The 13,901-nt window shown below is 34.2% G+C and overlaps 1 protein-coding gene across 11 annotated transcripts in view; it reads right to left on the reverse strand.

Moving 5' to 3' along the window:
* The window catches only part of adam11 (ADAM metallopeptidase domain 11), a 74,417-nt gene that overhangs the window by 53,053 nt on the left and 7,463 nt on the right, over positions 1 to 13,901 (reverse strand). For all 11 annotated transcript variants that reach the window (XM_087275988.1, XM_087275987.1, XM_087275983.1 and 8 more), the window contains exons 3-5: positions 9,925 to 10,001; positions 9,762 to 9,828; positions 218 to 300 (exon numbers count right to left, since the gene is read on the reverse strand). In XM_087275988.1, coding sequence (XP_087132114.1) covers positions 218 to 300; positions 9,762 to 9,828; positions 9,925 to 10,001 — 227 coding nt within the window. The remainder of the gene's footprint in view (positions 1 to 217; positions 301 to 9,761; positions 9,829 to 9,924; positions 10,002 to 13,901) is intronic.

Below are 13,901 nucleotides of genomic sequence, written 5' to 3' on the forward strand. Positions count from 1 at the left end.
CCTGAAACAATTCCAACAAAAGATGATTTTAATAATGTTATGAGGAATGCAGGTATCTTAATCAAAACCAAATAATCAAGCCAATTCTCTTAATTAAGTCCATCTTTCTTTAATTTTATTATTTTTATAGTGTAGTGTATTTAAATATGTTCAAACAAGCATTTTGAGGTAAATGTTACCAAAGTGTATCTACTGAAAACAAAAAGTTGCTGCTCACTGTAGGCCATGACAGGTGGAGAGAGCTGCCCAAGACCTCGGAACTCCTCTCACATGACCATGATAGTAACAGTGCTCTCCTCCCTGAAAACTCACACACATCAAATAATCACACACTGTACCGAAGTGAAATAATTACACAATGAACAGCTCTCAAATATGACAGTAACCAAGGCAACATTCCCCTATTAAAATTCATTCCAATGTCCATCAAACACTTTTAGCATGCCATTCCTACTGTCTAGCTTTAAAAAAAAAAATCGCTCCTCAAGTCTCTGTGCAATGCATGCTCTCTGTAAAAAATATGCGTCTAATAATTTAGACCACATCTACACTAATCTGAAAACATTGTCTTGTTTTTATTTTCAAGTGAATGCCAGAAGAATATATATATATATTTTGGTTCACAGTGAAAATGTCAGGTATTTAAAAAAGATAACATGTTTATTCATTTAATCCATATTACAGACATAGACAGCCATTCACCATATATATATATATATATATATATATATATATATATATATATATATATATATATATATGTATATATATATATATATATATATATATATATATATATATATATATATATATATATATATATATATATATATATATATATATACTGTATATATACACACACACACACACACACACACACACACACACACACACATATATATATATATATATATATATATATATATATATATATATATATATATATATATATATATATATATATATATATATATGTTTACACCTATATGTGCCTGCTACAGGTTCTGAAAAAAAGTTAATTGTTGCATAATAAAAAAAAAATGTAATACATTTTTTAATGATTCCATGAATAACTCGTAAACATTTGTTTCAGAAGTGGATGAATCAGCATTTTGGAAAAAAGTTTTTGAAAAACATTCCCTAAAGGAGGGAACAGAGATGCTGCATCAGAACAACACATTTGGAAAAAAATTACTTCAAACAGTAAAGCCACGGTCACACTAGACTTTTGACCCCATAGACCCACATTTATATGCACGCGAATGCGTCAGACCGGAAACGCAAGCTTGTGCGACAAGTTTCGCAGTTTGTTGCATTCAAGCTTGGTGAATTCTGATTTGCGAAGTCACATCAGGTCCCTGTAGTAACCTTTATGACACATCCCGCTTAAAACCCCAAAAGCCAGAAGAATTGTGAGACCCCGTTTTGTTGGTCCGAACTCATACTGAAAATCAAGATCAAGCGAGTTTTTGCTCTTATGCTCCACGGGAGGTTTCTTTCCCCTCTGAGCTCACCATAGTAAACCTGCACAACCATTTGAAGATCAAAACATGACCTCTTTGGACTCCCCTTTTCAAAGCGCTGTGCAACAGAATTTCTAATGCTTAAACTGTAGTGTGACCACGGCATTAGAAATTGGGCCAGTGAATTCCCATGAATTGGCAGACTGCAGCTCCTTATAGGTACAACTAGTCTAATAAGCTGAGTAAATCAACTGGAGGATAGCAAGCCAGACTATCAGCTGGAGACCTGGCTACTGTTGCAGGGAGTCACAGCATTTTCATTCCCTACTTTGGGAAATGTGGGTTACGTTAGTAACCGGGACGTACCCCTACAGATCAGGAGCTCCAACGCTGTGTCGGGATGACACATTTGGGGGATGTGTGTGAAAAATGCCACAGTAGCTGGACCTGTTATGCATTTGGTGACATGTTTTGCCAAGCATAATGCGAGCGCACAAGCATCACCAAAGGCGCAACCTTCCAATGTTCTGAGGCCCTCGATTAAAAGAATATAGAAATATTTAGGATTTTAGGGGTGACAGTATGTTGTATGAGTGCGCTGAAGTGGTCTTATATGAACAATTAGAGCAACGAGATAGCGGCTGCAGATGTCATATGCCCTAGAAGCCTTTGAAAAAACTTCAGAGGGACCACTGTTTTTTCCGCTGAACTGTATCAAACAGGACAGCACCAGCCTGCTAATTGTTGATACAGTCGAGGAAGCAGATGCCCACGAGGTGAAGAGGCAGTAAGGTACCTTCCACAAGCTTTGTGAAAACCCACCAAGACAGGGACAGCCTAAAGAGGAGGACCCTTTACTGCCATGTTTGACCCATGAACACACACCGAAGAAATGGTTTGTGGAGAGGAAGAATCGAGACATGAAAATCAACATCCTTCCGGTCTATAGCTGCAACCAATCCCAGGGACGGACGCATTGAGGATGCATTTCTGCATAAGCATTTTTGCGGCTTCCTGTGTAGATAATGGTCTAAAATGTGCATAAAGAATTGGTTATAACCAACTGCTTTTTAGGTATGATGAAGTACAGGCTGTAAAACCCACTCTCCATCTCGACTGGAGGTACCAGTCCGATTGCGTTCTAGGAGGACAGCAATCTTCAAGTGAGCAGTCTTCTGAGCCCACAGGCAGATGATCTTCAACATTGCGCTCGACTGTTCTGTCACTGCTGAGGACTCCTAGGTAAGGTCCCCAACAGTGTCATTGAAGAGGATTGCCTAGGATATGGGCATGCCAAGAAAACGAGCTTTGGCTTTGTGTCACATATCCATCAGGGTAAGCTAAGCCTCGCATTCCTGGACCACTAGTGTGGCCATCATCTTCTCCAGGGCAATGGCAGCCTACTTAATGGTTATGAGAGCATAGTCGGCTAATGTGCTCATGCATCAAGCCTGGTGAAGAACTGCCCAGCCAATCCTTGTGCTGCCCATGGTGCAGGGCAGAAGCAACAAGGCCAGCAGTGATGTGGACTCTGGCCGTAAGAGACACAGATAACCCACATGCCTTGCACGGAGTCTCTGCTTACCCCTCCAGTTGGCGGTGCCTACCATCTGGGGAATAGCCTCGTACCCACTACCAAAGCAACCTTTACACCCCGGAGGGTGGTAGTGGGCCTGGTTTGTCATCTGAACATGACAGCTTGCCCTCCAATACTGCATCAGGTGTCATCAAGCGGAAGCACGGCCATCGCAGAGGATGAACTGCCACCAACCCTCAAAGTTGTGAAAGAGTCGGGGGGTTGCAGGCAATGAGGCAACTGATAAGCCTCCACAATCTTCAGATCTCCCTGAGTGCTCACTACTTTACAGGGAACAACAGTGGTGGTTCGTGCTTTTGCAAGTGCGTACGATCTCAGCTGTGCAACACACATGCCCTCGCCATAAGAGTATGAGCTGTCCATGAGCACCGGATCCACATGCTGAACCCCCAGACATGTGATGCAATACCCGTGCCCATCATCTGGAGATAGGAACTACCGCATACAGAAGTACATGGTCAGAACTGAGCCTGACTGTGTTGCTCTCTTAGGAAAATCTACTCTTTTTTTTAGACTTCACTTTTTTTGAAGTAGCCAGCGAAATGTCCAAAGATGGGAGAATCACCCAGCTTGATCACTGCTGTCTGCATTGAATACATGAAACTTGATCTATCTGGAATGATCCAGAGAGCTTGATCACTCTTGATCTCTATGATGAGCTGATTCAGTTGCGTGGGGCTTCTGAAGCAAAAAGTCTGGCTGGAACTGTAAGGAGCTGCGCTCTACCAATTAATTGGCATTTATTGGCCTGTTTTCTTACTCCTCAGAGTCATTGGTCATCTGCCGATTCTCACAAATGTCATCCCACCACAGCATTGGAGTTCCTTATCTGAAGAAGCTTTTGATATTCATCAATGTTGTCAAAATACCTCTGCAATAATAACTTCAGTTACTTGGTTGGTACCACCTATTGGAATAACACTTACTAGCTTTATTTTAATAATACTAATAAAAAAGTGATTTGCTCTGTTTTTCAAAAGGGTGTTTTTTAATATTGTATTTATATTTTAACTATAAACTTTTATACAGTTTTTTCTGTGGTATATTTTTAAACATAGAAATAATAATATTGTAGCAACTGTAAAGATTTTCAGCATGACAAATGCTGTCTGTGGGTCAGCAGCAGCAGCATGAACTCAGATATAAATGTTTCACCATTATCATACTGTAAGGTTGAATCAATGTCATTTAGAAAAAGAATATATGGGTGTTTGAACAGTTAATTGCACAGCTCTAATAAAGGGTGGCAAATTTTGAACATAAAATCTGTTTGATAGGAAACATTTACCAAATTCTTAAAGTCTGCATGAACCAGAAGTTGCTGAGACTTTTTTTTTCTTTACGTTGATGTAATTCAAACTGAAACACAGTATTAAGTAAGGGCAGGCCTATCTTTTTTAAACACAATTCTTTATAGCAAACTTATGATAAGATGGGCATGGTTGCACTAATTAATTGTTCACCTTAAAAATAACAACATGCAATAGCAAAATAATCATTGTAAAGTTTGATTTAACATGAGGTTTAAACGCTAATGGAAAGAGATTGCTTTGAAAAAAAAAACATAATTTTCAAATGTATTTGGATCAATGTACTTTGCCTCAGTAAAAGAACATCTGCTTCTTTTAAACTAGACATATGATTTGAGGACTTATTCATTATGTTTGAAGTATTCTCTTAAACAAATTTAAGAGCTGTGAGGTCTATAAGTAGACACCCACACACTAAACGTGTGGGAGACACTCATGTCAGAGGTGTGATTGATGCAAGCTTGCTTTGCTGGGATTCCATATTACCTGCCTGTTTTGTAGCTTTCTGCAATGCAGTCCTGGTTTCCCTGAGTCTGTACTGCAGTGTAGATGCTTAATGACTTCAGCTTCTCCACTCAATCCTTTATTTTTCCTGTCTCTCCCTCTCTCTCTCTGACTCAGTTGGCCAAAGTGGACTAGAACTGTCTATAAGCAGTTGTCATAGCAACAGCGTGGTGATTGGTCAAATGCAGCTGACACTGAACAGGAGGGGCGGATGCTTTCGCAGGCTCCGTTTCTTGCTGCATTAGTTGAGCACTAAGAAAGGATGTGGGTATATTCCTAAACCCACAGATATGACCTTTGAAGTTTAAAGATGCACTATAAAGAAAATCTGGATATAATTAAAAACGTATATAGTCATGATCCGTATATGGAAATGCTCATACTGTGAGCCTCAGACACCATTGTTTCCTGATTCTCATGTACATTCCACAACTGTAAAATATAAGTGGACAAAAGCCAATCAGAACACAATGCAGACTGTACGAGATTCAATGGGCACGCCCTCATCATTTGCATGTACTTTAGTTTATCCTATGTAGCTCTGAGATCATTAATATGCACACCTTGGGCTGTGATGATGAGCCACAACGTTTCCTAGTGAAACGACAATGTTCATTTTCTTCCCTTAGTTATTTTTATTAAGTTTATATTCAACTTACTATGTATGTGGGACTTTTATTTTGAAAACGGGAGGCACAGATTGTTTTCTCTGTGTTACTGAGCAACGAGACTTGTTCAAACTAGTGCCAGTGGTGTGTTGTACATCAATTGTTGCGTTTAATTGTATCTTTTGGTAATTTATCATGTTTATTGCGAAATTTGATGGATATGTTTTAACAAACAAATATAGACTGCTGAATTTTTGTCAAATTACACAGCTCAACTTTCATCTATTCATACAGGGGTTGATATTAATTCCTGGCTGTGTTTTCTATGACATTATAGCATAAAAAAACAACACAATACATCTTTATCGGTCTTCTTTGTGAGTTTAATAATTGTTTAGTCGTTATACACAAATTAGCAAAATAGGTTAACCTTACTCTAATGGGTTTATATTAGAGAGCTCACTCTCACCATTTATGTAAAATAAACCCATTAATTAAATAAAAAGATTTAATTAGGCATCTACTTTTTTTTTTTTTTTTTTTTTACAAATAAGGTATATATATATATATATATATATATATATATATATATATATATATATATATATATATATATATATATATATATATATATATATATATATATATATATATATATATATATTATAAGGTATTAATATTCATGACCATTCCAAAATATGCTCAATTATAAGGCTTCTGGTTCTGGGGGCATTTTACTGAGTAGTAAATGAGCATATAAAACCATTTTCAGAATTTTTTTTTTAGTTTACTTAGGTTATATACCTACTATTTACACTACCAGTCAAAAGTTTGTGACCAAATATTCTGTTCATCAAGGTGGCATTTATCAAAGTCCCCAAGAAGTTAAAACTAAGCAACTGACTCCCATTCGCCAGTTTTATCCAAGCTCAGAGCGGGTTGGATGGTGTAGGACTGGTAACATTGCATTGGTGGCATGACCCGGATGTGAGTGAGGTTTAGGGGGGTGAGTGTAGCAGAGGCCAGCTAGTGAAATAAGACCTTATAAAACCCCTTTTTAGATCTTTCTGAATGAAATGCCTACTTTACTACATCCATTCAGCCTGCAGTAGTAAAAAACAAGCCCCGCTCACTGTTTGGTCATTTAAAATTCTGTTTCTATAGGAACTGTGTCACATACAAAAAATAACAATCACAGCTTCCAGTTCATTGGGACTTTAAATGTAAAACAATTGTTAAATTGTTACAATTTTTATTAACATTTTAAATAACTGCTTTCTTTTTGTATGTAGTTTCAAATGAAATAATTACTCTAGTCATTTTTTTATTATTACTACTATTAATAATAATAATAATAATATTAATAACAATAATAATATTAATAATACAAATAATATTGTAAATAATATTATAATACAAATAATATAATAGGTGATTTCTGAAGGATCATGTGACTCTGAAGACAAGAGTACTGAAGCTGAATCTTTGAAATCACTGGAATAAATTATTAAATTAAATTATAAACTACTTTTGAACAGTTATTTTATAATGCAATAACATTTTACAATTGTACATTTTAACTGTATTTTTGATTAAATAAATGCCGCCTTGCTGAGCAGAAAAAGCTTATTTTAAAACATTTAAAAATCCTACTGACCCCAAACTTCATGAATTTAATAATTCAATTCATTGGACCAATGCAGTATATGGCACCTTTAAATATAAAAGTTAATTGGAGTCAAAATGAAAATTCCTTCATAGGGCCAGACGGAATCTTCGGATGTTTTTTTGCTATTTCTGCTGAAAATTTTGGTAAAAATCTGCAGATTTCTGTGGAATTATTTTGGGAGTATCATAATTACAACCTTACTATCTGAAATAAAAAATAATATCTTTTGAACTTTTATTTAATGTTTAAAATGCTAATCCAATTAGATCCACTAAGTTTACATACATTTACAGAAGTAAATAAACAGAATTAATGATGGGCTAAAAATCTGCGGAATTCTGAGAGGGCAGATTCTGTATGGGCCTACTATGAGTTCCAAATCCATAATGCTTTTTTATTTATCCTCAAAACAGAAATATTTTCAATGAAATTGTATTTCTGTTCACAAAAAAAGAAGAAAAATGTTTTTTTTGTTTAAGATTCTTTCATTGTTTAAACAACTTCAGACTGTTTCAAACCTATCTGAGGTTCTTTATTCTTTTGGTCCCACTTTATGCACTCTCAGAAACAAAGGTACACGGTGGTACAAATATGTTCCTTAAGGAACAGTATTTTACCTTTGTAAAAGTTGTACCTTATATGGTACAGAAAAGTTTTCTTAAGATACTTTTCTGTAACTTTTATGGTACAATTAAAATTAAGGTACATAATTTGTCTCATAAAAAAGTATAAGTGTTGGACAACTCCTTTATTACAATATCTATGAAAATAATTATTACCGGAAAGGCAAATTGATTTCATTAATAATTTCCAAATTACTACATGAATCATCATTTAAAAGCAAATGTTTAAAGAAACTCGTATATATTAATTAAGTTCTATAATACAAAACAACTGGTAAAACATAAAACTTTAAATATTGTAAACTAAATATTTAAGGCATTTCTAACAAATATTTGGTAAACATTTTCTGATAAATGCATTTTCATTATGATATCCGCACGTTTTGTTGTTTGCTTACCACTACACACATGAGCTGGCAAAAGTCCTGCATCTGCAAAGTGTTCATGCAGGCATTTTAGTATTGTAAAGCTGATCAAACATTGTGCATATCTCATTACAATACTGTTGCATAATTCTATTTCTATTTTTAAATTAAGGAAATTAAATCAACTTTTAAGTGATTACAAAGGTATTGTGTGAAAATTGGAAAAAAAAGAAAGTATTGATGTAACATTTTTGTAAAAAGTGTTGTGAAATGCTTAGCAAAAATAGATCTTTTGCTTTATGTTAAAGTAATTTTTATTTTAAACTGTAAATGGAAAAGGTTTTATTTAAGAAACTTTTTTTAAAAAACATTGTTTAATAAATGTATTTGGTTTATATTTACTGAAAACAAATTGACACTTTTTGGATATAGAAAAATGCCTTTCATAGTTCTAGAAGGAACACATTTGACACTTGCAAGGTACAAAGTGTCTTGTCACAGTAATGGTACCTTTATTGATCAGATTTGTACCTTTGATGAAAGTACAATATTGTATTGCAGGTTTTAAAAACGAAAGGTACATTTCTGTTTCCCATGGTACAAATCATGCTTTAAAGGTAGGCTACAAACTGCAAATACAAATTTGTTTCTTTGTCTTAATGACAAGAGTTTCTACCTTCTTTGGTACAACAATGTACTATTATTTCTGAAAGTGTATAAGTTGCATCAAAAAAATCAAATAAAATAAAAATAATTAAATACAACGTACTGTGTTCTGTGTTAACATTTCTGGTTTTAGATACAGGTAGAGTTCGGGACAGGTTTGGGGGTATGGGTAAGTTTAAAGGTGGGTTAAGGTGTAAGTGATGGTATAAAACAGTGTAATTAGAAATGTAATTAATTAAATTAAAGATGTAATTACATGCAGGTATTTAATCAATCATAAGTACAATGTAAAACATATTTACACCTGTAACTAATTTCTGTCACATTTCTAATTACACAGTAACATTGTAACAAATGCTTAATTTATGTGTATGTACATATTAGTTACGGCCACCTATAGTGGGACTATTCTTTTCAACACAAATGAGGATATTTGAAGAATTTGGGCAACCAAAAAGTTTTCCTCAGTACCTTCAACAATATCTTCAATACCTATACATTTAATTCAATAACCATCAACATTGATTTTCTAATAACATTTTACAAAATATCTTCTTTTGTGTTTAACAGAAGAAATCTCATACAAGTTTAAAACAGCTTCAGGGGATGAACTGTACTGTTCACAGCAGATACAAAACTTAAAATTAAAAACGCAAGTTTGATTGTTAAGATATGAATGAATTTCAAAACGGTCACACTTTATTTTAATGGTCCATTTGTTGAATATAAGTTACATTGCAACTAATTCTCATTAGATTATAAGTAGACTGTTAGGTTGGGATTAGGGTTAGTGTAAGTTGAAATGTACTTAAAAAGTTTCTTATAGTAAGTTAAGTGCCTGTTGAAGGAGCAGTATCAACAGATATTAAGCGGACAGTCTACTAATACTCAAATGGATCATCAAAATAAATTGTGACCAAAAAAACTCTAAAAAAACTGATATATTTTTTTCTTACCAGAGTCTGAAATGATTGCCCATCCTTTTCAAAGTGGCGTTCAACATAGTTAGATGACAAGAGATCACTGCAAACACACACACATCATAATCATTGTTCTTAATATATAGCATAGAGAGAATAACACATGTATATTTCTGCAGGTGTGTGATTTTGCACATACTGATTGAGCTCCAGGTCCAAAACAAATGGTATTCCAAAGGCCTTTACCAGGAATGTGATTTGAGCAAGATGAATGGGCTGAGGGACAGAAGAACAGACAAATAGCGAATGATGAAACTTTATAAAAAGAAGACAATCCATGGGTTCAGAGATGTCTGAACACGCAGGAAACATGACATCATAACACAAAAATAATATTCTAAATGTGAACAGTTGAACTCCTGGGCTGTGACTTTTATTAATGAATTATTTAACTAATTAATATTTTATTTTTGTATAATATAGATTATTTAGTAACACACATATACAGTATTTCACAGTGCGGAAATATTTGTTTTCCATCTTTTAGTTAAAACTTTACTTGTTCTGGACACAGCATGATTCTGCCTAAAAAGTAAAGTGTGTGTGCACTTCCACACATCTGCACAAACATCAATATATCTCCAGCATAAGAAGGCATTCTTAGATAGGCGAGTATGTAGTCTCAAAATATTTAGTAAGAATTAGATTACATGTGGGCCTCCATTCTTACATATTGCACAATATAGGATTTAGGTAAATCTTAAAGGTGGTTGCCAGAATTTGCCTTTACAAATCTATATATTCTTTGTTATAAAAAAAATTCAACATTTTATGGTAATCTACCATATTTAATGAACTAACCAATGTTTTGACGTACTTACAGCTACACATTGTGGCATTTTTACAGGGACAAAGATACAACCATAAGCATATAGGAATGAGAAACGCAGATGATCCAACACTCCAACACATTTTCTCATAAGAAAAGACACATACTAATACATAGAAGTTGCTCTGCTAACTACTAAACACCATCATTGTAACACACATAAAATTTAAATAATGCAATAATAATATTTCTCAAAATTGGATGTAACATAAAACTCTATAGTACCAAAGACGATATAATGCACAAGACATGTCAGTCCTATAGTTGTGAATGGGTAAAAGTTTAGGTCTATTGGTGGTCCCAAATATGTATGCAATCGTAAGCTTTGCAAACAGTTTTGAAGAATTTGATGTTTCACCATTCAGACAGAAATCCTAATCATACTGCCTCAGAGGCGTTTCAAAGATGTCAGCTGAGTAAAACAACTTGCTTTAAAGGGACTTTAATAGTACATTACTGAAAAGGACCATTGTAGTTTTAAAAAAGTAAGGTGTTATTCAGGAAACGTCCCTCACTCTCACTCCCTTTCCCTCTGCTTATTCCCTGTTATAACAAGATTTTCTACCTGAAGCCAAAAGCTTAACATGTGGCATTTTAATATCTTTTCTGAAGGTGCCATATTATAAAAATCTGGATATACCTGAGCAAAACTGAGAGTGTAGTACATGGAAATGGCCATACTGTGAGCCTCAAAGACCATTGTTTCCTCCTCAAGTGAACTTTTAAAGGTAAAACCCTGGCGTAAAACAGACCTATCAGAACAAAACACTTTTTTTTTGAGGCACCATCCCTTAAATAACCTGCTCTACATCTAAAAAGTTTTTTTTTTAAGCAAAATCATTAAACCATCCAACAACTTGTGTTACAAAGAACACATTTTCGCAATCCAATCCGGCCCAGTCACTGGAATGACTTTTGTTGGTATCATAAGAAAGGACAGTGTAGATTAAATGACAGTACAGATTAAGACACAAGAAGTCAGGTCCAATGCCTGAAGGGCAGTCAAGTCGGGTTGTCGGGTGCTTTGCACTAGTGTCAGGTAAGGCAGCTCAAGGTTATGGGGATATAAAATGGCCTTTGACAGACAGGTGGTATATATTGCACCCCTGGTTACAAGAGACGAAACGGTGTGGGTGTGAAATGCGATCACCTTGCAATGCTTGCAGTTGAAGGCACCAAAACAATTACCTACCTCAATGCAAAAAGTGTAGAGTGCATTTACACTCATTTTTTCTACTAAATAAATCATTTAAAATCTCACATTTATTAAATACAGCGAGATGTGGGAACAAGGTAAAGCAATATCATATGTCAAAGCAATTAAATGCTCAGAACCCAATTGTGAAACTCATTTTATAGTTACAGCTGGCTGACTGCAAAAAATATTACTTAGGACTGACAATATGGTGAAATATGTCAAACCTGGATTTAAAATTTGGTACACCTGCATACAAAACATCCATAGTGTGTGACAAAACTGTGAGTGGTGCTAAAAATGACATGCATGATTCCAATAACCAATAATATTGCAAGCGTAGTTATAAACATATTTATTTTAGATTACACTGTAAAACATTCATTTATGCATTTTCCTTCACTTAAGTCTTCAGGCGTCGCCACATTGGAATGAATCGCCAACTTATCCAGCATATGTTTTACATAGCGGATGCCCTTCCAGCTCCAACCCAGTACTGGGAAACATCCATACACACTCATTCACAGACATACACGACAGCTGAAGTTTATATATATATATATATATATATATATATATATATATATATATATATATATATATATATATTATATAAACTTCTGAATTAATGCTGAATTATAGGCCTATCAATATTTTACCAACTGCCTCTAAAGTAATTGAAAAGGTTGTTTGTAATCAGCTGGTAGAGCATTTAAATTTAGATAAATTTCCATTACACTCTATGCAGTTTTGATTTAGAGCGCGTCATTCTATGGAGACAGCAAACTGTTACTTTATTGAACAAATTAAATCCAGTTTAGATAGGGATGGAATTGTTGGTGATGTCCTTTTTTTTATTTTAAAAAGGCCTTTGTTAACCACAACATACTTTTATCTAAATTATCAAGGTTTAATTTTTCTGTTAACGCATTATCATGGATGGAGTCATATTTAAAATCAAGAAAGCAATGTACAAGAATTAATGGTGCATGCTCACCATACATCAATTGTAATTATGGAGTTTCACAAGGATCAATTCTTGGAACCAAAATTTTGTTTAGTTTATACATTAATGATCTGCCTACAGTGTGTCCAGAAGTTCAGGTTCAAATGTATGCAGACGACACAGTAGTATATACTCATGCAAAAACCAAAGAACATGCTTCTAAAAAACTTACAGCTGCACTCAAAAAAGTTTCAGATTGGTTATATCGTTTAAGTCTTACCCTCAATGTAAGTAAAACTGTGGGAATGTTTTTTTCAATTAAGAAAAATGAGGAGCATTGCTCAGATATTTTAGTTAATGGAGAAGTAATAAATATTGTTGATCATTTTAAATATTTAGGTATAATTATTGACTCTAATTTAAATTTTAAAAAACACATTAAGGAGGTTTCCAAAAGTGCTAGAGCAAGCCTGAGGATCTATAGAAACATTAGGGATCAGTTACCTATGGCTGCTGCTAAACTTTTTATGAATACATTGATTTTACCTCATTTATCTTATTGTGCTACAAGCTGGTCGCATACGAACATTACAACATTAAAACCATTGTATGTTATATATAAACAAACTGTTAAAATTTTAGCTAAAAAGCCAAGGAGCTATCATCATTGCAACTGTATTGCAAAACAAAAATTACTAACATTCAACAGTTTCTTATTTTATGCTGATGTGTGTTTAATGTATAAAATATTTCATGATCTTGCACCACCACCCCTCAAACAATGTGTGATTGTCGGCAAAGACAATATAAGACAGACTAGGTCATCTGTTAGAGGTGATTGTTCAGTTAAACTTAAGAGAACTGCTTTTGGACAATCAGTGTTTTCAGTTAAAGCAGCAGAAAGATGGAATAAAATACCAGTGTATATCAGAGAGAGCAGCACTTTTAATAATTTTAAAACTGTTCTTAAAATTTGGCTAAAACAAAATCAAATATGCAGCCACTGATTTGATTTTATTTTAATGATAATGATGTATTGTATTTATTGTACTGTAAGTGTATATTGTATTGGTTTTTACTGTTAAATTTGTTACTTCCTGCCCAGGGACTACAGATGTAAATTAGCTTTATAGCTAACTCTGGCAC

The sequence above is a fragment of the Danio rerio genome, chromosome 12, assembly GCF_052040795.2.
Source record: "Danio rerio strain M-AB ecotype USA chromosome 12, GRCz13ab, whole genome shotgun sequence".
Classification (NCBI taxonomy): Eukaryota; Metazoa; Chordata; class Actinopteri; order Cypriniformes; family Danionidae; genus Danio; species Danio rerio.